Here is a 23,566-nt window from a genome sequence, read left to right as displayed (position 1 = left end):
ATATATCCCAAAGCCTTGTACTAAGGGGAAATCGGTTGCAACGAACCCTAACCCTGATGAACTCCTAACCATGTAAGGCCCAAAGCAATAGAAGAGCGATAGAGGGATTATTCTACAACCCCCTTCATAATAGGACCTCTCTTTATAACACATTGTGGCTATGATGATACATAACTAACAAGAGATTTACTCCATGCAATTAATGAATTAAAAAAAAAAAAAAAGAGAGACCTACATGTTTGCGAGTGATATTCCATGAGTCGTAGCTTGATCGGGAAGCACATGTCGATATACTAGACCACTAGGCACACGCTAGATATCCCGAGATAGTGTTCAATCTCCCCTATATCCCAAAACTTTGGAAAGTCGATTCTGCTTTGATTTTTTTACCAGCTACGCGTGCTAGATACCATATTAATCAATGTTGTTAGAGCGAGATTACGGACAACCTATCACCTATAGGGAAATGCAAGCAATTCATAAAGACTCTTCATAGTGCTATCCCCTACGACGTCAAATGGGATCCCAATCGTGTTACTCAAACCCCATACGAAAGTCGTGATATAAACACCGCATCGCTGTTTTGGGGATGAGAACCGGTACTGTAAATTAAACATTGAGGAGCTATTCATAGTTCTTTGTATATCGACTTCCATATTGGGTTTGAGTAACACGATTTGGATCCGGCTTAAGGAATAGAGTACATTGCTTAAGACTTGCAATTGCACTTTGCCCCACGTAGTTCTTCACAACCTCCTCTATATGCCCTGGTATCGATATCACCCCTAGAATATGGCATACCTACAGTGTCTACCGAGACATTTTGGTAGCCTGATAACTACCCCCCTGAATTAGGATCTCTCTCAGGTATAAGGTAAAGGTGGAGAGGGTTGAACTCTCTATATGTATGTATACGCGGCCAACAACGCATCCACGATTTTACACTTACTCTATATATCGTTTGGTATTTCTATGCAAAACTATATAGCTGCGCAAATGCCCCCATCACAAAAGCATCGCAGCAATAAACGTTTCGGGAATCTCAACAGGCCCCGAAGTCGCTAGGAATACGAAGTACCTCATATCGTAGTATGGATCAATTACATATGGTCGAGAATAACTTCGAGAACATATATTGAGGTAGGTCGTTAGTGCCTGGAGTTCAGGGTCAACCCAGTCACTCTTCGATAACGGCTATAAATTCAGACTGTAAATAGCATTCCAGGAAAGTGATCCCGTCAATGGTTCTGGAGGTTTCAGGTGGGAATTCAAATGCGATCTGTGGAATTCCCCCACGCCCGCGGGCCCTGGGAGGTCTATGCCGACTCACACACTGCGGATGACCAAACTACCAACCAAAACCACAATATCTTGTAAAAGTGCCAAAAGAAATATCGATTACCCATTTGCAGATATCGATATCCTGCTTAGAGGCTTTATTTTTTCTTCACTTTGCTCCAGTCTAGTTATATAGAGTTTGATGCGGCGAGCCGTTACTATGCAAGATTTGAACGTCTTGGATCTGAATATCCGGATGGGTAAACATTGAGAGTGTAGATGAGCTTTTTTGTTTTTGTTTTGTTTTGTTTTCAACTCTTCGGTTTTTATTCTCCGAGTCCCTTCCACGCCAAAAACCGCTACACATCCAAATACTATCCCATAATGGTACCTATGCCCCCCCCCCCTCCCCCCCCCGGGGCAAATTACATAAACGAATGCCCGCCTTTCTACTAAAAGTAAGGTACTTGAAGTCAGTGTACCTCCTCAGGTAGACTTCTAAGTGTAAGTATACTAGACTATGGTTAAACGGATATTGATATCGATATGTACATGTAATGGACAATCTCATACTATCCCTTGGACGGATGAAACTCTCAAATTCGCGACATGGACCGTGCACGCACTTGGTAAGGTAACTGTTTTTCTTTTTATGTGTGGCAATAACAATACGGCGAATCAAAAATCAGCATCAGTTACCATATAAGGCTAGTAATAGCGGAAAGAGGGATGTCGCGAATTTGAGAGTTTCATCCGTCCAAGGGATAAATCTAGTATGTATGTACTCTTTATTATCTTTCTTCTTGCATCAATTATATACCGGTGTTGTTCGGGCTTCTATTTTATCTCAAAGTTTACTGATCCGCCACATTCAGATTTCCTATCTTAGTGTGATTCTACACCCAATATTTCTTGTGTATTATCGAGCGTAACACCCATTTTCATAGCGGCCAGTTGGTTTATGCATGCGAAAGGACCTAGCCGAACTTATCAAACTCCCAGCACTGTGGTCCGTGCACCCAGGAACCCAAGTAACGTTTTTGCTTTTTCACAATTAATCATGACTCAATGCTGCGCACTAAACAGCGCTTTAGTGTTCTCAGAGTAGAAGGCTACAACTTTGAGAGTTTCATCATCCAAAGGATAGATCACCCTATTGAACCACATACATACTCTTGGGGCGACCACTCGTTGGCCCGTTTCGAATACTAGCCGGGAAAAATTGCACCGAAGATTTAGAAGTACGCCAGAAGAGTGCCGAATATCCATGCTTTCCACCATTTCGATCAAGTTTTCTAGGCACTATCTCTGACGTGGTGATTTAGTCTCTGGTAGAACTGGATTAGTTTCTTTTGATGAAAGTGCGTTTTCAGCCTTGTGCCTATTCATCTCCTGCGAATAAGAAGCTGTTTATCGGCGCTCGATCTTTACACCATTTCTAGCTCAACCGAGACACTGAGTCAGCGCGACTGAGTGATCTCTAGGTACATACATACAACTTGCATGCATGGTTCTGATTACAATGTTTGAAGATGATTGAACAAGGGGGTCTTGGCACCCATCACAATCATTTTCGAGTGATATTCTATGCAGCTGTGACCAATACTCATAATGCTTTCCGAATACGGCAGCTATTGCATGAGCACATGAGCACACATTTGACAGGTACTTGGATGCCAAGGCTGACGTGCCAATACCTTACCTTAGTACTAGGTACCGCAAAATCGAGTTATTCGGGGAGTTGCCAAGGTCACCTGCTAAACTACATTTAGTTTAGATCCTGCAGAAGAGGCTGTTTTCTTGAAGATCACTTCCTCTAAAGGCGAAGATCCTCAGCTTTTTGCCTTGGCAACCCGAATAACTCGAGATTTAGCGGTATTTACATACATGTGGTAGGTGTTAGTTGTACTCTATTGGAATTGAACGTACCGTAACACCCACCTACGGGATTTTTCTATACGGTTGACAATTCATGATATTGACAGTGATAGCTGAACCCATTGTGTTCTCGAATGAATGTCCATGCTGACTGGTTATCCACTGTACACGTCAAGCACATTGCATTTGCGTGCATTGCAGAATTCAGTGAAGCTTGGCTAGAGTGAAACAGCACTAACGAGCTGTCCGATCAATTAATCAACAATTTACGCGCCCTCCTTCAGCGAGTAGGTACTGCTCGATGATGCAACGGAATACCTATATCTTCCAGCTTGTGCTACCTACCCTTTGACACCAGGTACATACTAAGCCACAGTCAGCCACAGTCAGCCACACTATTCCACATCCCCTCCACCAATATTCCGTCTCACCTGGATCACTTACTTTCCCGCCAATCGCAGAACAGATCTGCAACCCCTTCTTGGCCCAAGCATTGAGCTGTTGGCGATCGATATTCTCCTGGTGTGGATAGCTCAACAATTTAACTCGAAAGCTCAAGATGGGGTCAATCGCATTAATATTAAACTACAGAGGGCTTGATAGATTTTTCTAGACTGTGACAGATTACCCCCCCTCCCTCCTCACATAGAGACGGTTTATATCGCTCTTCTTTCCCTCCCGAACACCCAAAGGCACCTCAGTGAGTTTGGCTTGATCCGGGCTGAGAATTGAGCAGGGCATAGAGACGTAGGTGCCGGCTTCCTTCCCACAATTAAATCCTAGACGCATATTACCTCCCTGGCGTGAGTTGGTCGAAAATAGGTACATATACTTACCTATATGCTGTAGAACCAGGTATAGATACACATACCTATCCCACGGCTACGCCTCGAATACTCGCCAGCTAAAATAAAGGAGATTCTCCTTCATCAAGCTTTCGATAACTACATCTCATTTATTCATCTGAATAGGCCAGAGATGAGCGGACACCCCAACAGGTGGCAATTACTCTTCAAGCGAAGCTCACATCCCGACTCTGAAAATCGGAAGGCCACCAGCATGCCTAATAGACCTGCACCGCCAATTCCTTCGGCGGTCGAGGCGCACCGGGCAAGGCGGGATTACTCGTTAGAGCGCACCCCAAGTCGTCCGTCAGGTCGCCCGTCAAGTCGCCCGTCAGATAGGCCCTCAGGCCGCCCATCTAATCGCCCGTTAGATCGCTCGTTTGACCGTCCGTTCGATTACCCTTTAGATCGCCCGTTAAGTCGTCCATCAGATCCTCCGTCAAACCGTCAGGCAAGTCGCCCGTCTAGTCGCCAGTCAACCCCGGTGTCAAGCCCGGCGCTATCGTCGGTAGATCATTTTTCCTCGCGGACAAGTCTAGGTCTCTCCAAAAAACCCTCGTCCTTAGCTGCCAACGACTTAAACGCCAAACTACAAAGTTTCAAGTACGACACTACACTCAGCAGCACAACTGTCACACATAGGGTGGACGGTTACAATGAGGTCTGGGTTCAGGAACGAAGGCTTGGAGGCGGGGCCTTCGGAGAGGTGTGTCTCCAAAGAAGGAAAGATGCCAGGAACGGAATAAACTCGGTTCGTGCTGTAAAAGCGATCACCAGGAACGCTCACATGAACGATATAAAGGCCATCAAGAGGGAGTTGAATGCGCTGATAACCCTGCGAAAGGTAATAGTCCAGTGTTATGGTATCCATGAGTCCGTTAACTAACTGGTACCTGTTGTCTATAGCATAAAGATCATTTTGTCGATTTCTACGGATGGTACGGGGCCACGGATAACAGTGGTACAGTATTTATCGCTATGGAATATATCTCCGCAGGCGATTTATCGACATACATGGAGGATGACCCAGCCCTGGCAAAGGAGAACTGTAAGACAATTGTTAGGCAAATTCTCGAGGCACTTGTGATAATGCACCAACATGATTTCTGTCACCGAGACCTAAAGCCGCAGGTTTGTCTTTCCAAATCTTGCTATTCACCCCTCCCACGTTTGGAGCAACATAATTGCTAATGCTAACCGTAATTTCTCATTCTTAGAACGTACTTGTGGCTTCGACATCACCACTAAGACTGAAGCTTGCAGACTTTGGCATTGCCAAATCAACGAGCCAGGATAGTGTGATGAAGACCGCAATCGGCACAAGCCAATATATCGCCCCAGAGGTCTGTAATTTGATTGAATTGGGGCCAGAAGAAGAGTACAGTCAAGCTGTGGATATGTGGGCTTTGGGGACCATCGCCCATGAGATCATGACAGGATCGATACCATTTTGCTCCCCTGCGCCCACGAAGATCAACCGTGACCCGAATGACAACGATAACACAGGCAGTGACGAGGACAGTGCGATGTTCAGCGGGATAACCTATAGCAACTCTGGACGCAGCACCAAGAGTAGTAGTAGTACAAACCTAAGAGAGTTGCTAGAATATTGCGATGGAAAGAGAGATTTCCCCTTTGCATATTCAGCGAATGGCAAATTAGCATATTCAACCATATTCAAGGACTTCATACTATGTGTCCTTGTCCCTCAACCATCCCTCCGCTTAACCGCCGCCAGAGCACTTGAGCATCCGTGGGTCAACGAAAATGTCGCCTTAGTCGAACCTTGGCACCACGCTATCAAACCTCCCGTTTCCCGCACATGGTCTGGTTTTACTCAAGGTGAACGTGTTGGGGCTGAGCGCCTTGAAGCCGAACGTCTCGCCGAAGAGGAGCGTACTCGAAGGGAGCTTGCAAGGGCTCGTCTCAAAGGCGTGATAAGGGCCACCACAGTGTTTCGTGGAATGGTTCCACCACGCCCGACGGTTACCGTTGAAGCCGAGGAAGAAGACATTCAGAATCATGATTCTTATAGCGGGACTGGGCAACGTGATGAAACCAGACGCTCAGGGGATCAGTATTCAGCGTTTGACTACGACGAAGCTGAATTCGAAGCCGAGCTTAAGAAAGCCCAGCGTGCTGCTGTCGAACGTGCTGCCGAACGTGCTAGAGACGAACGTGCTGAAGCTGAGCGTGTGGACCAGGAGCGGCGTTCAAAAGCTGCGAAAGCTAGTATCCTTGGCCTCACGGGAATGCTCAAAGCCGTTAAACGGTTCCGTCAAGCAGTTCCACGTCCTGAAGCTACGGATGCAGAAGACCCTGGTTATCATCGGCATGAGGATGTATATGTCAGGCACTCACAAGATTGGCGTGAGGATTCCAGGCACTCCCTAGATCAGCGTGATCGTGAGGATGCCAGACATTCACAGGATCGCCACGGGGATGCCAGGCAACGACAACAAGACCGGCGTGCAAAAGCTGGGCGGGTTCAACACAAGGATATTTCTGAAGCTGAGCGTGCTTTCCTTGCAGCTGAATCCGAGCGTATGCGACGTAAGCTCGCAAGATCTCGGCTCCTTGGTCTCACGGGGGTATTGAAGGCAACCAGAAAATTCCGTCAATTGTCAGTTTCGCATTCAACATATAAGGACGACACATACAGAGGTAACGCATATACGGATCACGCGTATGTGGATAATGAAGACCTTAATGATGATGTCGATCCTTTGGATACCGAGCACCCAGCGGTGGAATCTCAGCGTGCAAGGATGGAGCGTGAGGACCGTGCTCAGCGTCAAGCTGAAGCTGAACGTGTGAGGCAGGAGAAAGCGAAAGCGAAAGCTAAAGCTAATATTCTTGGCATTACTGGAATGTTCAAGGCTATTAAACAGTTTCGTCGGAATGTTCCCACACCGGCAGCAGCAGCCCCGGCACCAGAACCAGTTATCGGTAGAGATGCGGAAGAGATCCAAGATGCGGGGGAGATCCACGATCCGCTCCATATCAATTGTAACATTCAATTTACACAGCCTAAGTATCAGTATGTTTAATCGGATATTTCCTGTGTTTCCAATGCTCTTTCGAGAGTATAAGATTTGTCTCGAGCTCGATGTAGAACATTTGTGTGCTTGTCTTTTCGGCCAGACAAAAGGACGCGGGGGGGGGGAAACGTCTATCAGGATAACAGGATCCCATCAGCCCATTATCTATTTTTTTTTAATTTTTGGAGATTATTTTCATCTATTTTACCTCTGGTTGAAAAAACAACCAATTACTTCACACCTTGCCTGGAGACTCACAGCATTTACGCCTCTACTCTCCTAATTTTCTCACGACCTATTTTCCTTCTCCTCGATATACTACTGGTGTCATGTTGTTTTTCTTTTTTGTTCTGGAATGTTATTATGGTTTTTGATTGGATGTATATAATCTATACTAAATGAAGGCTCTACGCTCTTTCTTTGTCCGCTGAAGTACGGGTCTAATATCGGCGAAAAAGGGTGCCTTCCCAACCCCAGGTCTCGTCCACCCCAAGTTGCGCATGATGCTCTACAAGCCTGTGCGGGGAAATGATAACATGATGTAATAGAGCAGAGTATATTATAACGATGGTCCATACATGCAGTACACGTATCCGGGTTCGTTCTCGTACTCATTGAAAAATTCACTTATGACTACTGCGGAAACAGCACCAATTAAAACCTGAAAGCATTGCTCCGCTGCACCCTGGTTTCATAATTAACCACATCCTCCACCAGATCAGAGGCCATGCATAAAGGTCGCATCATGGGTTAGGGTTTCTGTCTTGGCATAGTTTTCAGTACTCCAGCTGTTGGTTGATCTTGCCGAGTGAATTACAAGTAATCATAAAGCGGCGACCGGGTTACGTATATACAGGTAGATAACAGAGTATTCAGACTCTCTCCCTGAATCTAAGCCCTCCGTTCCGGACCCCTAACCAAATAACTTCAGTGAAGAGCCCCTAGCCTTGCACCAGAATGAGAGGGTTTTTAGAAGGGGGGTGAAGGATTTGATGTAGTGGTCTTTGAGATACATACATAAAGATTCTCGAGTCTTTGCATTGCACCGTATTATTGATACGAAGGCTCTACCATATGATTAAGTACCTAGCTAGGCCTACTGTCAACCAGAGATCTAAGAGGCCGTTCGGTAAAACGATCCCGCTAGCATCCTGCAAAGTGAAATTCTTTGAAATTCGAGCGTTGGACTGCGAAATAATAAAGTAGCAAAGAGTTATGTAGTTCTTCAATACTCCCCATAACGGTGTTTCAATTTGAACGGGGTTTTGCCCCTGCTTACATCAGGCCATTTCCAAACGCACTCTAAAGCTTGTTTCCGGCTACTGTGCCTACTTTGTGTATCTATTGGTATCTGTCGATAGAGGCATCCTATGTTCAGTATTCGGATGACTCAAACTATCCGGATGAAACCCGGGTAGGTAGGATACCGAAAATTAATAGCCCCGATATTCTGTAAGCGATAGCAGGCTCAGCCCTTGATTTTTTTACACAATGCACAGTTCAGTTTCTCCTATCTACACGAATAGCGTTTTGTAACATCACCCCACGAACAAAAGGATATATATATATATGCCATAAGTCCAATACTCCCCACTACTCTGTCTTCACAAACCCCTCGTCATCAATCAACCCCCTATACCTCGCCAACTCCACCAACGTTTCCAGAACCACCGCCTTCCAATACTCACCCCACTTGCCCTTACTTATATACCACGAGAATTTGTTCAACCCCCTTCTAATCGTCGGATGATCTTTCAGCGTATCACTGTTTACAATGGGCAAATCTGCATACGCCCCCCGGTCCTCCAGTCGCAGTCCTAGCGCCGCAAGACTTGCAAAAATCGTGTCTGCATCGGCTTCGATATAGGCACCCCCGCGAGGGAAGATGGCATGCAGCTTTCGCCGTAGAAGGCAGTCGAGCTCGGAGAGCGCCGTAGCTGGGAGGGCGTCAACATCAACCATATGTGTGCGGCCGAGACGGCCATGCCAGTTTTTTTTGATGAGCTCCTGGAAGAGTTCAGGGGAGGCGCAACCTCGGCCGCTAGCGATGGTGCGGGGGTTGTCAATTGGAGGGTGTGGGAGGGTGGTAGGAGCGGGAGTGGAGTTGGCTGTGGTAGCGGGAGTGGGGGTGGTGGACAGTGCTGATTGTGACTCTTGGAGGCGGGCGACAGTGGCGGCGAGGTGTGCGTTGACGCTTGTGGTGGCCTTGACCTCGGCGAGGAGGGTACGGACGATGGACTGGAGGGCGGCGACGTCGGTGGGGAGTGGTTTGTCAGCCGACGATTCGGTTGGAGAGGATGGGCGTGCGGCAAACACGGAGGGTTGACCGAACGCGGAACCCGTGGCAGAGGCGCCAAAGACAGGGGTTTGGCCGAAATTGAATTTTGGGGAAGGTGCGTGCTCGGTAGCTGCTACTGAAGGAACGTTAGAATGGGTTATATGGGGCGGGGAAGCTGGTGAGCGGACTTACATGGGAGGGAAGAATATTCTTTAGCACTTTCCAGGAAAGCCATGATGTGATGCTTGATAGTCTGCGAGAGTTTGTGTAGTTGTGTTGTGTCGCTGTGGTTGAGGCTTGGAGCCAAAGACACGTTCAGTGGAGGCCTGATTCATGGTAGCACAAGGTTGCAACACAGATTACCACTCGAGTTGTATAATATTGCGAGTGATACCCTGTGATTTCACGTACCCTCCTTTGAACCCATTTATGTGCAGCCTTAAGGCTATGACAAATAACTCCACCCGACCCTCAGGGAAAGAAAAAAAAAAAAAAAAAAAAACACCTGTCTCCACTATACATGATTCTGTACCTGCCGTATATAGTCTATTATAACCACCTACACAAACTACCACAGCAAGCTGCATATGTACATCGTATAATTGCGCAACAATTCAGTAATGTAAAGGTAGAAGCAATATATGAGGAGGCATCAAGTGTAGCCAAAGTCCTAAGGTTACAATTATGGATTTCATTTGTACCCAACACAAAGTTATAGTCATACGCCCAACACAAAATTTCACTAGTAGCTTTCCTTTACACTTTCGAAACTCTTTCCTGGCCGCTTCATTTGTTCCCTTATATTGGAGCGGAGGTAATCAAGGCCAAACTTTGGGTTGCCCGGAGACCTATACTGGACTGATTGTATTCGAGATTCTGCGCTTTGGCGGGTGGTGGTTTAAAAACTCGGATCTTATGCCTACACTCGTGTCTCTCAACAATGGTCTGTTTGCTAGCTCTTTATCAATTCTATAAATGCCGGCCAGTCAATATATCCGGGGAAGGGAATCAGTGTTAATGTCTGTATTAAAGTAACACTCTTCAGCCTTTAAATTAATCAACCTAGTATGACGAAATGAATCGGTAAACGGATCCTCAAGTTCACTTCGTCGCTTAAGTCTACATATTTCTTACCTTTTTTTACCCCCCAACATGTGATCTTGATGAGAGTTAAGCTCCTGCCAGTAGTTTAAATGACTCTGTAGTAGAGATCGGATCACTTACGCAAAATCAGTTGAGAGACTACTGGTTTCCCGAGGGGTGGTAAAAGGTACTCAATGAATGCCTTTCCTCAAAATCTTTTCTACCACACTATATTTAATTCATTTTCCAATATTCTCCCATGACGCATTCCCTAAGGCCTTTTCTCTGTGTCTCTCCCGAGTTTTGATCAGTACTTGGATACATCACCCTTTTCCGTGGGGAAAAAACATGAGGAAACGCTTCAAAACAGCAAGCAGAAAAGACCGTGGGGGAAAAAGCATCCATTGGTTGCAAAGGTCTCGAGAAAGGCGTCGGGAAAGGAGTCTGGAAATGTATTTCTCGAACGCTGGAAATGAATCAAAACGACGCCTTTTCTCCAAGCAAATGAACCTTAAACTCGGCCCCAGTTAACGTCCCCAGGTAATGGATCAATTGATCCGTCTCCGGCTGGAGTTGGTACGCAAATTTAAAATGACAAGGCACTACCACCAGGGTTGCATTCAAAAAAATCTCAGCAGCTACATTTGGAATGCTTTGTCCTCCCGAAGTTGGTCGTTTTCTGGCCTCGCTCTGTCGTGAGTTTTGGGTATGCAGTACAGAGATGGGGTTATCTAAATTGATTACTGCACACTCTGGAGTTGTTGATTTACGCACAATGCGCACTTATCAGAATACATGCCCCAAGGCCTTGTTTTCAGGTACAGTACAAACCCATAAAATTAATGAATTAAACAAAAAAAGAAAAAAAGAAAAAAGGTACGGTACGGTACTACAAACCATAGCGGGTTGAACAGTTTCTAGACCATGTATCACTGCTGAGTCTCTATCAATGGAGATCATTCCCGATTAGCAAAATCTTCCTTTCTCTACCCAAGACTCTAATATCTATCACAGGGTTTATGGCCCCACGCTCGACAGCCGTAGTTCATTGTCGTCATGAGCCATCACTCGCCGTATTCAACAGGCGACAAGGCGGTTGCCCGCGTTGGCTATAACCTGAGGAGTTTGTGTCAAAGAACATATATGTAGTTCTTCACAACATCCTCGTCCTCACCTGACGCTTCCATACCCCGTATTCGCTACCCACCGAGATGAATGCTCCACACCCTCCCCCAGAAACTCCACTGCCGCCTTCGAATCCACAGGTACTCTCACGTCCATGCCCTCGACTGTTAGATGCCTACGGCGGCTCGTAACTACCAAAGTGCAATTAGCGAATTCGGGGTTTTGGCAACCAGCGCGACACCCCACGAACACGACCACCAACCACCAACCAACCACGAACACCACCACGAACACCACGAACACCACGAACACCATCGGTCACTTCACCTAACCTCTGGTAGGGAAGTTTATTGCACGCCTTCACTTAACCTCTGGTAAGGAAGTCCGTTGCCGCCAACTCCAGTACCTGTCCCCGCCAACTCCAGTACCTGTCCCAGCCAGCACCTGTTCCCGACCACTTAGCTTTACCTCTAGTAGGTGAGTTTTTATTGCATTGCAAGACTGCTGCCGGTGCTAATTTGACTACAGCAATGCCTAAGTTCACCAATCCCACCCTGATGCACACCAAAGCCGGCACCCTCAAGTCTCCTCCCTATCTTCAAGGGCAAAAGAAGGCCGACTGTGTCAAAAGCCACCGCCTGGCTGATATCATCACCAAACAGTTCACACCATTCCTTGCCAGGCAAGCTGCCACTCAATCTGGTGGTCAATCTGGTGATCAAGCTGCCGGTCAATCTGCTGAACCCAAAAAAGCACAGAGTGATCGGGAGTTGGAAAGGGATATCAACAAGTGGATATGTCTCTCTGAGGGTATGAAGTCTACTTGTGAGGAGGCCAAAGCCAACGGGGCCAAGTCATTTAAGATTTTCAAGGGCAAGATTGGGAGTATCATTGAGGTGTTCTTTGACGTTGAGATCTCTCAACCTGTAACGGAGCCATTTCAACTGTCTGGTGTATGAGTACACACCGGGCCCGGTTACATGCTGAGAGTTATTGTTAGAAGCCAGTTGCACAGTGACATGCAAGTACCGGCAGTGTGGTTAGCTACCAACTGTCAGAGTAACTACATTCTGAGCGCTAGGAAGAGGATCTACTCATGGGAGCAATGACTGACGAGTCTGTGCCTCGCCAATGATTAGAAGGCTAGCCAGAGTGAAGCTCTGAGTGCTCAGCGATCCTCCACATCCTCTGAGCATTGAAAGTCCGCCAGCAGTGGAAGAGACTATGCCTGGGAAGTCTACAATAAGCGGAAGCTCTACAGCAATGAGTAAGCTTACACCTGAGCGGCAGCTCATTCATGCAGGCCCCTAGTTGTGTGGCAACAAAGGCTGCAGGTGTTACAAAGGCTTTGACTAAGGGTGATTGCCTTCGGAATCGGAAGCACTCGCTGACGCTTAGAGAGAAGCGGGGTAGCGATGGTATTGCTTCCCTTCCACTAGGAGGCAGCACCGGAACTTAGTAAGGAAGTAGGAGCAGAGAATAGAATCCTTTGGAGTATAAGTACTCAGGATCATTCCCGCCCAACTGACCTGATCCTCATCTTCGAGTAGACCATTATCGGTAGCAGAGCCCTTAAAGATTATTGAGTTCTAAGCGATAGTATCTTTGAATAAATCTGCACCTGATTTCTATCTTGCACGGCCACATCTTTCTATCGGATTCTAGCGATACGTGGAAAGACTGTCCCCGTTACACAACCTTTGAATAAAGTTGGCACTCTTGTTAACAAGAGTTTGGAGGAGATCAATAAGACTGCTTTTACTTATGAGCAAGTTGAAGTTCCTGCAGTTCCCAGTGCCTTTTATCTTGCCCTTGATAAAAATTACACCCGCATGTTTGTCTACTTCAGCAAGGGTTTTGAGATGGTCTACGGAGTTGAAATTGGGAACTGGGTTCTGGAGTCTAAAACTTACAACATTGAGGAATATTCTGAACTCCAACCACCTGATATTCCCGGTGCCAAAGATATTAGGCATGCTGATTACAAGAATTGGCTTCTTGCCAATCCTCATCTTTATTGGGCTGATTGGTCACGGGCTGGTATTTACCATTGGGGTATGTGGATGGAAAGAGGTCATAATGATGATGCTGTCATCACCAAGGATACTCTCAAAACATCTCAACATATGAATCCTGTTCTCCTCCGCCTCTTTACCTCACTAGGCAATCTTACCAGAGCCAAAAGAATTTTGCTTGGTACCGTTGACAAAGATAACAGAGATCTTTGTATTAAAATGATTACGGCTTTGCCCAAGGGGGAGAAACAACAGTGGGCAACTGATGATCAGGAATGTTTCTCTTTGAGAGCATGTTTGATTAATCTGTTTACTGAACCTCATTGTGATATTGGTGATTTAAAAGATGGATGAGCTGTGATGGCACCAATGGGTGAGTTCACGGGGGCTGATTTCTGTATCAGGGAAATGAATAGGAGGTTTGTTTGTAGGCCTGGTGGAATTGGTTTTATTAGGGGAACAAAGTTGGAACACTTTACTACTAACTGGTACGGTTTTAGACATTGTTTGGTCTCAACAATGCATGAAGCCGTCAAGAAGGAATTTTTTAAAAGATTTCCCGAAATTGTTTAGATTAGAATGATAATTAGTAGTTAGAGAAATAAAATGATTCTTTTAACTATTTACAAAAATGTTTAATCACTATCCTCATATAATCTCCTCCTCTTCTTTGGTGGCCGATTAGATTTTCTGGTCTCTTGTAGAGCATTCCCGTCAGGTAATATTGAAGGGATATCTTTACCAATTGGTGATGGAGAGGATTGTAAATCGGGAGAGCTAAGTACAGAATTTGATTTCTCAGGTAGATCAGGAGTCAAAGCCGTTGAATCTCTTTTTAATGTAGGCGTAGAGGGCAATGGGGGATCACTGGTAAAATGTTCCTCTTCTGGGGAAGGTGCCTATAGGATAATTAATATGAATCGGCTACAATTCTATAGAATTAAATAACATACCGGTTCTCCTACTCTCATATAAAGCTCCTTTTTGACAACCGCCGGTGAATCAAATCTGTCTCTTCTTGCCCGAACAGCAGTGAGAAACTCATTTGTTTCCTCCTTCTCTTTTTTGATCCTGATTGCCCGTTGTTCATCTGTTTGGTATTTGACTACCAAAACAATTTTTGTAGACGGCCCTACAGGGAAATCCATCAGAAAATCTCTAACAGTTATTGGCTTGCTCCTGACCTCCAACCTATGGGGTCCGTCTTTGGGGTGGAAATGTGTTGCCACAAGGACTTGATGTATATCTAATGACTCTGCGGTGATAGCATCCTGCCAATTAGGAGAGGAGCTCAAGAGACCGAAAGCAAAGTCAGAGTGGTCGGTTATGAGCTCATCTAAGTCCTCAAATACCTTTGATGATACACCTATATAATTGGTTAAAATAAATTAAATAAGATATCCCGACACTTGATTGTTTTACCTATGTTCTTATATGAACTTCATTTATCATCTAAAGTGCCAACTTATATCACTAACTTGCGGGAATCTCTAGCTGTTATTTTGAGAGTACTTTGTTTGCTGGCGGGGGCTGGTGATGTGAGGGCATGCACTAAACCAAATGTTGAGTTCTGTTTTTTAGATTCTGTAGAAGTTTTACTAATTGAGCCTTGACGGTAAAGTTCCACAATCTGACGGGCTGTTAACTGACCTGTTTTTACAACTGTCTCTGGTGAGTTTGTCGGGCTGGAAAGAAGAAGGATTGTTTCAATATTTTGTGAGGCTTTACCCTTCCCTTTATCTCTTCTATTTGGCCTGGGTTCTGTTGGTGGTGCAGATGCTGAACCACCGGCTATGGTTTTTATTGGTTCCCTTTTTACCTTTGTTGAGTTACGGGAGCCTGGTAGGAGTAAATATGGTGGTACACGTTCTCCACAACAACGGAAAACTTTGTCGGTAGTATGCGATTGGATAGTTTTTTCCCTTTCTGCGCAATATTCAACTGGCGACATTGTTGAATGATTGATGATATTAAAATTGATATAAAATCAAAATATATTTTATTTGATATTGAAAATAAATACGGGATACAAGGTGGGGTTTGTCGGTTATGTTCGGCTTCTAAAATATATCTCTGTGAGTATAGAACATAATAGAATTTCAAAGAATTTCATATTTATGTATATATAAAATGTATTTTAACCATTTCCAATGTATTTGATTATTCCGAAACTGTCAATTGTGACTACCATCAATTTCATATATTTTTTATTAAAACACACAACGTCATCATCTATCACTCGAAATGTCAACTTTTCGCCAATCACCGGCTGCGGCTGCACTATCAGCAAACCAAGATTTAATCCAACGGCTTTATGTTGAACAAGATCAGACAATTGATCAAGTATTATCATTCTTGGCTGAAACGGTCATTAAATGCTCCCGCATGTCTCTTATGACTAAGCTGGGAGAATGGAATTTTAGAAAATACACCCGTAGCCAGGACACACCTTCTATGCGAGTTGAGATTGCCTACCTATTTTGGATTAAGTGTCTGAGTGATAAAAAAATCCTAAGTGTATGTATTGCAATCTCAACGGTTTAAAATAATATCGTTTAGATACCGATTTAAAACCAGATTTTAAAAATTCATGGTTATCAAATAGAATTCAAGAGATTATGTATCATACGGAAATCTATGGGGATGTATAGAAGGTTAACGCAAGTTGAGATAAATGATAACGCCGATCAAAAATTGCAAGAAATAATTGAGCAAGAATTGGAGAGGGGGAATATTACTTTAGCCGGCCAGAGATCAGTCTGGATGCCCTTACGGAATATGGGTGTTTTGGCCTCACAGTAAGACTTTGTAATATTCCTTTATCAAACTAAACTAAACTAATTTTGAAAGTCATCGGATAGGACAAGCTTTGAAGATTGTTGATCCAATCGGGGTGGAAAACAGACTGAAGGGTGTCAATAGACACCATGCGAATTTCATATGCCCCGGACCTAATTGGTGTTGGTCTATTGATGGGCATCTCAAACTGCAAATGTTTGGCATTGAAATTTATGCTGCTATAGATGCATATTCGCGTTATGTAACGTGGTTCTACTGTGGAGTTTCTGGCAAGACGGGGGTCAGTGTATTAAATCAATTCTTGGAGGTTATGGAGACACAGAATTGTTTGCCGTTGCATATCAGGGCAGACAGAGGGACGGAAACAATGTTACTGGCGGAATCTTTTTGGGAGTTACACAAAGATCATAACCCAGATATTACATTCCCGGAGGTATTTTGGTATGGAAAATCAACAAGGAATGTCCGTATAGAAAGTTGGTAGGGACAGTTTACAAAGGGGGCTACAGCCGATTGGAAGGTAAAGTGAATCAATTCTATTACATATAGAAATATCACTAAACAGTATTAAAAAGAAATATTTCCGTACACTTCAACAGGGAAACCTATTTCAAGAAGACAAATTGGAGGACATGATAGCTATTCTTTACACCTATATGCCTATTATACGGGCCAAGCTACATCAGTTTGTTGAGAACTGGAATAATCATAAGATACGGAAACAAAGTAACAGACCCAATCTTCCCACCGGGGAACCCTACTACAACTACTATTTTCCACCTGACGGTGTCAACAATTATGAGCAAATACCTTTTCTAAATACGATTGAAAGTATTAGAGATAAGAAATTGAAAAATAGCTACACAAATGAGTACTACGGTATATATGTTTCCTGATACTTAAAATTTTTTGTTTGCCTAACTTTTACTGACGGAAACACATAAGATCATGATTCCTATCTCCCCAATTCAACAATGGACTACTGCGCCCATATGCTTTCAAAAGGAGGACTGCCTGCCAATGGGGTACAGTATGAGGACATCATGCCTGATGGTAAAAAGACTCATTTTGTTATTTATACCTTACTTAATGCATATCTAGGAAGACACATTCAGAAGGGAAATCAAAATCCTGTGCTCTCATTATTGTTAAAGCCCCGGGAGGTGTCTTCTATTAGGGGACGGGGTGTAGCACACTTGTTTGCAGAATTCCATGATGAAAATTTACCTGACATAACCGATAATGAACTAAGTCAAGAGGAAGATTCAGATTGGGAGTAGTAATTTATTTATTTGTATTTAACTAAAGTTATTTAATATGTCCACAACTAAATCACCAGCAGAGTTTTTTTTTTTTTTTGTGTGGGCGGGTTGTTAGGTTTTCGTTGTCTCGTTGCAACCGAAATCCTTAATTGCACTTTGGTAGTTACGAGCCGCCGTAGATGCCTTCTCTTCTTATGTGTTGTTGTCACTTGATCGTATACTTATGTAGATTAGATATATATATATACAAGTAGTTTCCGGCCTTCGGCCGATACTATATGTATATCAATCAGTCTAATATACAGGCAAGCCGCTTTGCGGCTTATTTGTCTATTTGCCTGGCAGGCATATATCAATGGATAAGTCAGACAATTTCTCCAGTTAAAACTACAGGTATATCCCTTTAACAGCTACCAAACCGCTAAAATCGAACCACTATCGATTCCCAGAACCAGTAGAAACCCTATTAACACTCCAATACCACTCAGCACAATACCCTATCTTAATATCCAACACAACATGTTTCAAGTGAAACAAAAACATCTCTCAATGAACCAATCAAAAGACTATAAAAGCACATTGCATATGCAGGCTATAATTATATACTTATTAGATATATTGCCAACGGCCAAACGCCGAAACCAGCGTTTACAAACAGCTCCTATATCTTCGCCTTAGCAGCACACCGACCATCTATAGCTAGACCTATGCAGGCACCAAAGTTCAGAGCTTCCATTTCACTTCCAATTCGCTTACCCTGTACTCTTTGATGGGGTTGATTCCCAACAGGGCTATCGCATCAAAGGCCGGTGTCTTCCTTCCATTAGCTAGCGATATATCGCAACAGACCCACGAAAATAAGACACCACATCCTCCTCGTCCGTTGTGTCTACACAGGAACAGCACCCCACGAGAGAGGGTTATATAGTCATATCATACCAGCTAGAAACACTCCATCAAAGGTACCTGATCTAACCCTAACCCTACCCATAACAGCTGCCCCCCACCCTGCCTAGCAACACTCAGGACCCTATTAAACCAACCCTACACACCACTAAAAACGAGAGCAAAGAAGGAACAAGAAAGTCTCCAAACCCACGCAAGCAAGCATAGTGATGGGCACGAGACGAGCCGAGACGAGACCTGGCTTGTCTCGTCTCGTCGCGCAGGGTCTCCGTCTTGTCTTGTTTTGCCTTGTGGTTGTGGCGGGTCTTGCACATTAACTAGACAAAGTTCAAGTCTCGTCTCGTCTCGTGCCCATCACCAAGCAAGCAAACCATGCAGCAAACATTACCGCCTCTGGCCGTACAGCCAGCGGCAATTGCAGGCAGCACGCACGGAATACGGGCGGAATTTACTTTGTGAACAAGACGGAACAGGTGTTGTTACGGAGGAGAACACCGTATTCTTGCTAGCTGCGTTGCCGGCCTGATATATATACCAAAGGAGGACATTGTCATCGGACCAGGCGTATGTGGAGAGCTGTCACCTGTATCCCACGTACCAGAATGCAGGTTCTCTACGAAAGACATCCACCGGGTTGTGGGGTAAGTATATATGGTTTCTACATTCAAGTTAATATGCTGCTTGCATAGTAACCACAAAAACCACTCACCGAGTGACACGGCATGACGCACCTCCCCCTCGCCCTCGCCCCTCCATCCCTCCACCCCCAACCCCACCCTCTCAGTCCCTGCTTGACCTCTGCAGGGCCCCATGCCCATCATCCCACTTCTCGAACCGGGCCACCGGCTACATTGGCACGACATACCATAGTCTACCCCACACCGCATGCACGCCCCCATTCCCGGTAGCTAGCAGTGTATATAAGAACGTTCGTGAAATCCATACATTCCCAACCGCCGTATAGGTACAACTCAACAACCCCAACGTCCCAAAAAGCACAAGACTCCAAAAAGCTACAGACATACAAAAAAAGGTCACAAAAAACGAGCGAAAAAACAGCCCAGAGTCCCTATATACACCCGCCGCCCCCCAAGCACGCTACCTCGTCACCCACCCCTCCCCCAACTCCCCCTCACTCGCCGGCCCCGCCGCCCCCGACCTCGCCGCACTCTCCGCACTCGCCCTCCTCGCCTCCTCATACGCCGCCTCCACCGCCTCCCTCATCACCCTCCTCGGCGCCTGCCTCCCCAAAAACATCTCAAACTGCGCATACCCCTGCTCCGGCAGCACCTCCAATCCATCCACGCCGATCCACCCCCTATGCGCCAGCGCGCGCACCTGCCGCAGCAGCGGCGTGACGCGCGGCTTATACGCGAGCTGTTGTTTCAGGTCCACCTCCGTTAGATTACGACTATTTCGCGGCACAAACAGGATGTGGAAGATGCATACCTCGACGCAGACGCCGCCCGTCGGCGACGCCAGCCACGCCTCCGGGAGGGTAAAGTTTGCGGGGGGCGCGCCCTGGATGCTGTGGGCGGGGATGCAGCTGACCACGATGCTGGGCAGCCAAAAGTCCTCCGGCCAGCGGTGCTCGAGCGACGGCAGCACGCGCACGGTGCTCCTGTTGGCGGCGTTAGTAGGGCTGCTGGCGTTTGATGCCGCCTCGGGGGAGTCCGTGGTGGACGGCACGGCCAGACTGCTGCTGCGTGACCGGCAGTTGAAGTATTGCGCGAGGTCGGCGGCGCGGTTGACGGAGCGGCCGTAGATGAATATGTTTTCGACGCCGAGCTTCTGCAGCGCGTAGACTGCCGCGCGGGCCATCCCGCCAGCGCCGACGACGAGCGCGCTGGTGCGGGCTGTGATGGCGTTGACGGGGGTGAGGTAGCGCAGCGTGCACGTGCGGATGCCGATCCAGTCCGTGTTGTCGCCGTGCAGGCCCGGGTGCGCCCTCCCCCCGCCGCGGTGGTCAGTGTCGATGGGGATGATTGTGTTGACGGCGCCGATTGCGCGGGCGTGGTCCGAGATGCTGTGCAGCAGCGGGATGATCTCGAGCTTGAACGGGAGCGTGACCGAGGCGCCGCCAAAGTTTGGGTCCTGCACAATGTGCAGCAGCTCGTTGATCGACGCCGCCTGCTGGATGCGGTAGTTGTGCGGGAGCCCGTACTCTGCGTATGCCGCGTTATGCATGGCGGGCGACAGCGAGTGCGTGATGGCCGACCCAAAGATGCAAAACTGGCGCCGCGGCAGCACCGAGCACGCGTGGATTGCAATCAGCGCCTCCCGCGGCGTGATGGCGTCCTCCTCGTCGACGGTCATCTGCTGCTCCTTCTGGTACTCGACGAGGCGCGGGTGCGTGACGGGCGACAGCACCCGGTTCATGAACCGCGACATGCGCCCCAGCTTCCCCGTGTTGAAGGCGATCAGGGGGGGCAGGCTGCTACTACTTGGCTGCCGCTGCGCGGTGGCCGCTGCTGCGTCGCGCCGCCGCTTGACCTCCCAGCTAAAGGAGATCGCGGCAAAGTTGTCGCCCTGGCTCGTGGCCCGCTGCGTCAGGCGGGCAATGTTGCAGCCCAGCTGCGCGGCGCGGTCGTACATCTTCATTCGCTCCGGGCTGCCCCAGCCCACCGCGCCCGAGTTTTCGTGGTACGAGCCAATGATCTTGGTTGCGCCTCTCGACGCCACCAGCTCGCGGATTCGCTGGTCGCTGAACTGCAGCTCCACGACGAGATACTCGGCGCCCAGGCGGAGGCCGTGGTGGAGAAGGTTAAAGTAGTCGTCCTCGCCCCTGGCATCGGTGGGCTGCGCAGGGTACGATCCGTCCTCGTTGGCTGTGCCCACATGGTAGATGATGGGGAGGTGGGACTGTCTCCGGACATGGGCAAACTGCTCGCTCACGAACCGGAGGGTGGCCGGGTTGTCCCCGACGGGCATCCCCGAGTGGAGCAGATGGTCGATCCTCAGGTCAAACGCCTCCACCGTCGCGCCCAGCTCGTCAATGTCAATGCGGCCGCCGTCAATGGGGCCGAAAGAGGCGCTGGGAGGCAGCACAAGGGCATAGGCATACAATCTATCCTCGAGCGCCGTCGACGCAGCCGCAGAGGCCGGGTGAGGGCTGTTTCGGTCCCACACAATCAACGGCGCCATCTCCTGCTGGAAGGCAAAGTTGAGCAGCCTGAGAAAGTCCTGCTCGACCTTCTTCAACGTCGGGGACGAGGGCGAGGACTTTCCGCTCGTGGCTTGCAGCTGCTTGTCCCACATGTTGTAAAACTCAAAGTTCGAGCACACGGTATACATCGGCTCCCTCCTTGCGGCCAGTCTCCGTAGCGTCTGGGCCGAGGCCGACACCGGGCCGGCGGCTGCCCCCGGAACCTGCAGCTGCATCTGCCCCTGTGCGGCAGCGGGCGGTTGCGGGCTGATGTATGCCTCGACCTCCTTCTCGTGCCGGACGATATGCACGACGGGGTGGCGCTCCATCCACTCGCGCAGCAGGGCGCGGGAGCCCGGCTTCTCGACACACCCGCTCGAGCACACGATGACGGCGCCCGTGTCGTGGTCGCGCAGGATGTCGGCGAGGATGTCGGCCTCCTTTGCGCGGTATGCGGGCCAGCCGTGGGCCGTCGCGTACTGGGCGGCGGCCATGCCCGTGTCCTGGAAGAAGTGCATGTCGGCGTCGATGAGGCGGCGGCGGAGGGTGGAGGAGACGATGACACCTATGGTAGACTTTCCGACCCCACGCAGGCCAATGAGCGCGATGGAGGCGTTGGCGCGGAAGCTCTTTGGGCGCGAGGCGGACATGAGTGGCGGGATCTTTCCGTGGCGGGGGAGGGGGGCGGGCATGGATCTGGGGGAGGCGAGGGGGGGGGTGGAGGCTGCAGATGGCCGTCGAAACCTGTGACCTCTGCGAGTTTCCGTTTCATTGAGGTAGGGCGCGAGAGGGGGGGTCTGGGCGAGGTGGTCGAGGTGGAGGACGATGTCGATGTCGATGTCGAGGAGGATGACTGCTGAGGTGCAGGAGAGACAAAGGGAGGTTGCGTGTGGTGGTGTTGCGATTGTGTGTCTAGCTGTGACGAGGCTGATATGGATTTTGACAACACTTTGGGCGATGGTGATGACAACCCAATTTTTGCAGCATTAGCACGGCTGTGTTGGTGATCCATCATCACTGGGACCTGAGCATTCGGGTGGGGAGGACTGAGTGACTGCACTGTGGGTGGAATGGCAGTGAGCAGCGGCATGAGCGGGCTTGCGGAGACTGGAGAGTGACATGGGTGAGTATGAGGGAGGGGGGGGAGATTGAGTGTGGAGCAAAACAGATGCAGAGGGGTGAGGGCTGGGGACAGCTGAGTGAGACACGGGGGAGAAGCAACTCCGGTCTGTCCCCCGCCTAAATCTTTACCCGCCAACACTATAGCCCATGACCGCCAAGCCACGCTTCACCGAACGTAGATGCAGCTAGTCCGAATGCGGGTGGTCATGGAGCTCTGTCTTTCTCAGGTAGCACTTGATCGCTTGTGTTCTCCTCACGATACCATATAACTACGTCCCCAGTTCTGCAATGTAGAGTACTCTCCAGCGTAATTACAAAACTACATGCCGTACCGTCCAGACAGATGCACTCGGCAAGCTCAGACCGTCCTTACATAGGTAGAGTAGAGTAGAGTAGAGTAGAGAAATGTAGGTGCATACCTCCATTCGGGTGAGAGATGAGTGATACCATTCGGCAAGTCCCAACTTCCAAGAGTGAGTCCAAGAATGGGCGAGGGCATCCTCTCCCAGTCTTTGTGCCCCAGCGTAATGTTCCAAGCCTTCCCCACAACTTCCCCGCAAAAACCGACCTGCCCTGCAGTTAGAAATTAACAGCCATCGTCCATCCACCCCCGAGTTAGCAACATCACGTCGATTGAGCAATTGTCTGTCTACACACTGCCATAAACCACCACCACACCACTGCCCACCCATTGACCGGGCACAGAGACAGAGCATCTTGGAACCACCCACAACCCACCCGCACCACGCCCACACCAGCACCAGCACCAGCACCATAGCCCCCCCATCA

General features: G+C 47.9%; 6 protein-coding genes across 6 annotated transcripts; 3 read left to right on the top strand and 3 right to left on the bottom strand.

The window, feature by feature from the left end:
* Positions 1–4,134: 4,134 nt before the first annotated feature.
* LAJ45_08950 (uncharacterized protein) lies at positions 4,135–7,051 on the top strand (the record flags this gene model as incomplete). The annotated part of the gene is made up of 3 exons (XM_046118498.1): positions 4,135–4,845; positions 4,908–5,132; positions 5,219–7,051. 3 exons carry the CDS (start codon positions 4,135–4,137, stop codon positions 7,049–7,051), a joined length of 2,769 nt encoding a protein of 922 aa, XP_045968454.1.
* Positions 7,052–8,635: 1,584 nt separating this feature from the next.
* LAJ45_08949 (uncharacterized protein) lies at positions 8,636–9,555 on the bottom strand (the record flags this gene model as incomplete). Its single annotated transcript, XM_046118497.1, has 2 exons — positions 8,636–9,456; positions 9,513–9,555. The coding sequence occupies 2 exons, from the start codon at positions 9,553–9,555 to the stop codon at positions 8,636–8,638; spliced, it is 864 nt and encodes a 287-aa protein (XP_045968453.1).
* Positions 9,556–11,614: 2,059 nt separating this feature from the next.
* Positions 11,615–12,487, top strand: LAJ45_08948 (uncharacterized protein; the record flags this gene model as incomplete). Its single annotated transcript, XM_046118496.1, has 3 exons — positions 11,615–11,668; positions 11,912–12,005; positions 12,057–12,487. 3 exons carry the CDS (start codon positions 11,615–11,617, stop codon positions 12,485–12,487), a joined length of 579 nt encoding a protein of 192 aa, XP_045968452.1.
* An 873-nt stretch (positions 12,488–13,360) lies between these two features.
* On the top strand, positions 13,361–13,897 carry LAJ45_08947 (uncharacterized protein; the record flags this gene model as incomplete). The annotated part of the gene is made up of 1 exon (XM_046118495.1): positions 13,361–13,897. One exon carries the CDS (start codon positions 13,361–13,363, stop codon positions 13,895–13,897), a length of 537 nt encoding a protein of 178 aa, XP_045968451.1.
* A 281-nt stretch (positions 13,898–14,178) lies between these two features.
* On the bottom strand, positions 14,179–15,494 carry LAJ45_08946 (uncharacterized protein; the record flags this gene model as incomplete). Its single annotated transcript, XM_046118494.1, has 4 exons — positions 14,179–14,442; positions 14,497–14,909; positions 15,056–15,127; positions 15,194–15,494. The coding sequence occupies 4 exons, from the start codon at positions 15,492–15,494 to the stop codon at positions 14,179–14,181; spliced, it is 1,050 nt and encodes a 349-aa protein (XP_045968450.1).
* Positions 15,495–18,989: 3,495 nt separating this feature from the next.
* LAJ45_08945 (uncharacterized protein) lies at positions 18,990–22,745 on the bottom strand (the record flags this gene model as incomplete). The annotated part of the gene is made up of 6 exons (XM_046118493.1): positions 18,990–19,168; positions 19,220–19,308; positions 19,625–19,887; positions 19,960–20,643; positions 20,761–22,567; positions 22,627–22,745. 6 exons carry the CDS (start codon positions 22,743–22,745, stop codon positions 18,990–18,992), a joined length of 3,141 nt encoding a protein of 1,046 aa, XP_045968449.1.
* Positions 22,746–23,566: the final 821 nt, after the last annotated feature.

The sequence above is a fragment of the Morchella importuna genome (genome assembly GCF_003444635.1).
Source record: "Morchella importuna strain M04M26 chromosome Unknown Morimp01GS032, whole genome shotgun sequence".
Lineage (NCBI taxonomy): Eukaryota > Fungi > Ascomycota > Pezizomycetes > Pezizales > Morchellaceae > Morchella > Morchella importuna.
Note: the sequence above shows the minus strand (reverse complement) of the source record. Positions and strands in the feature narration are given on the sequence as shown.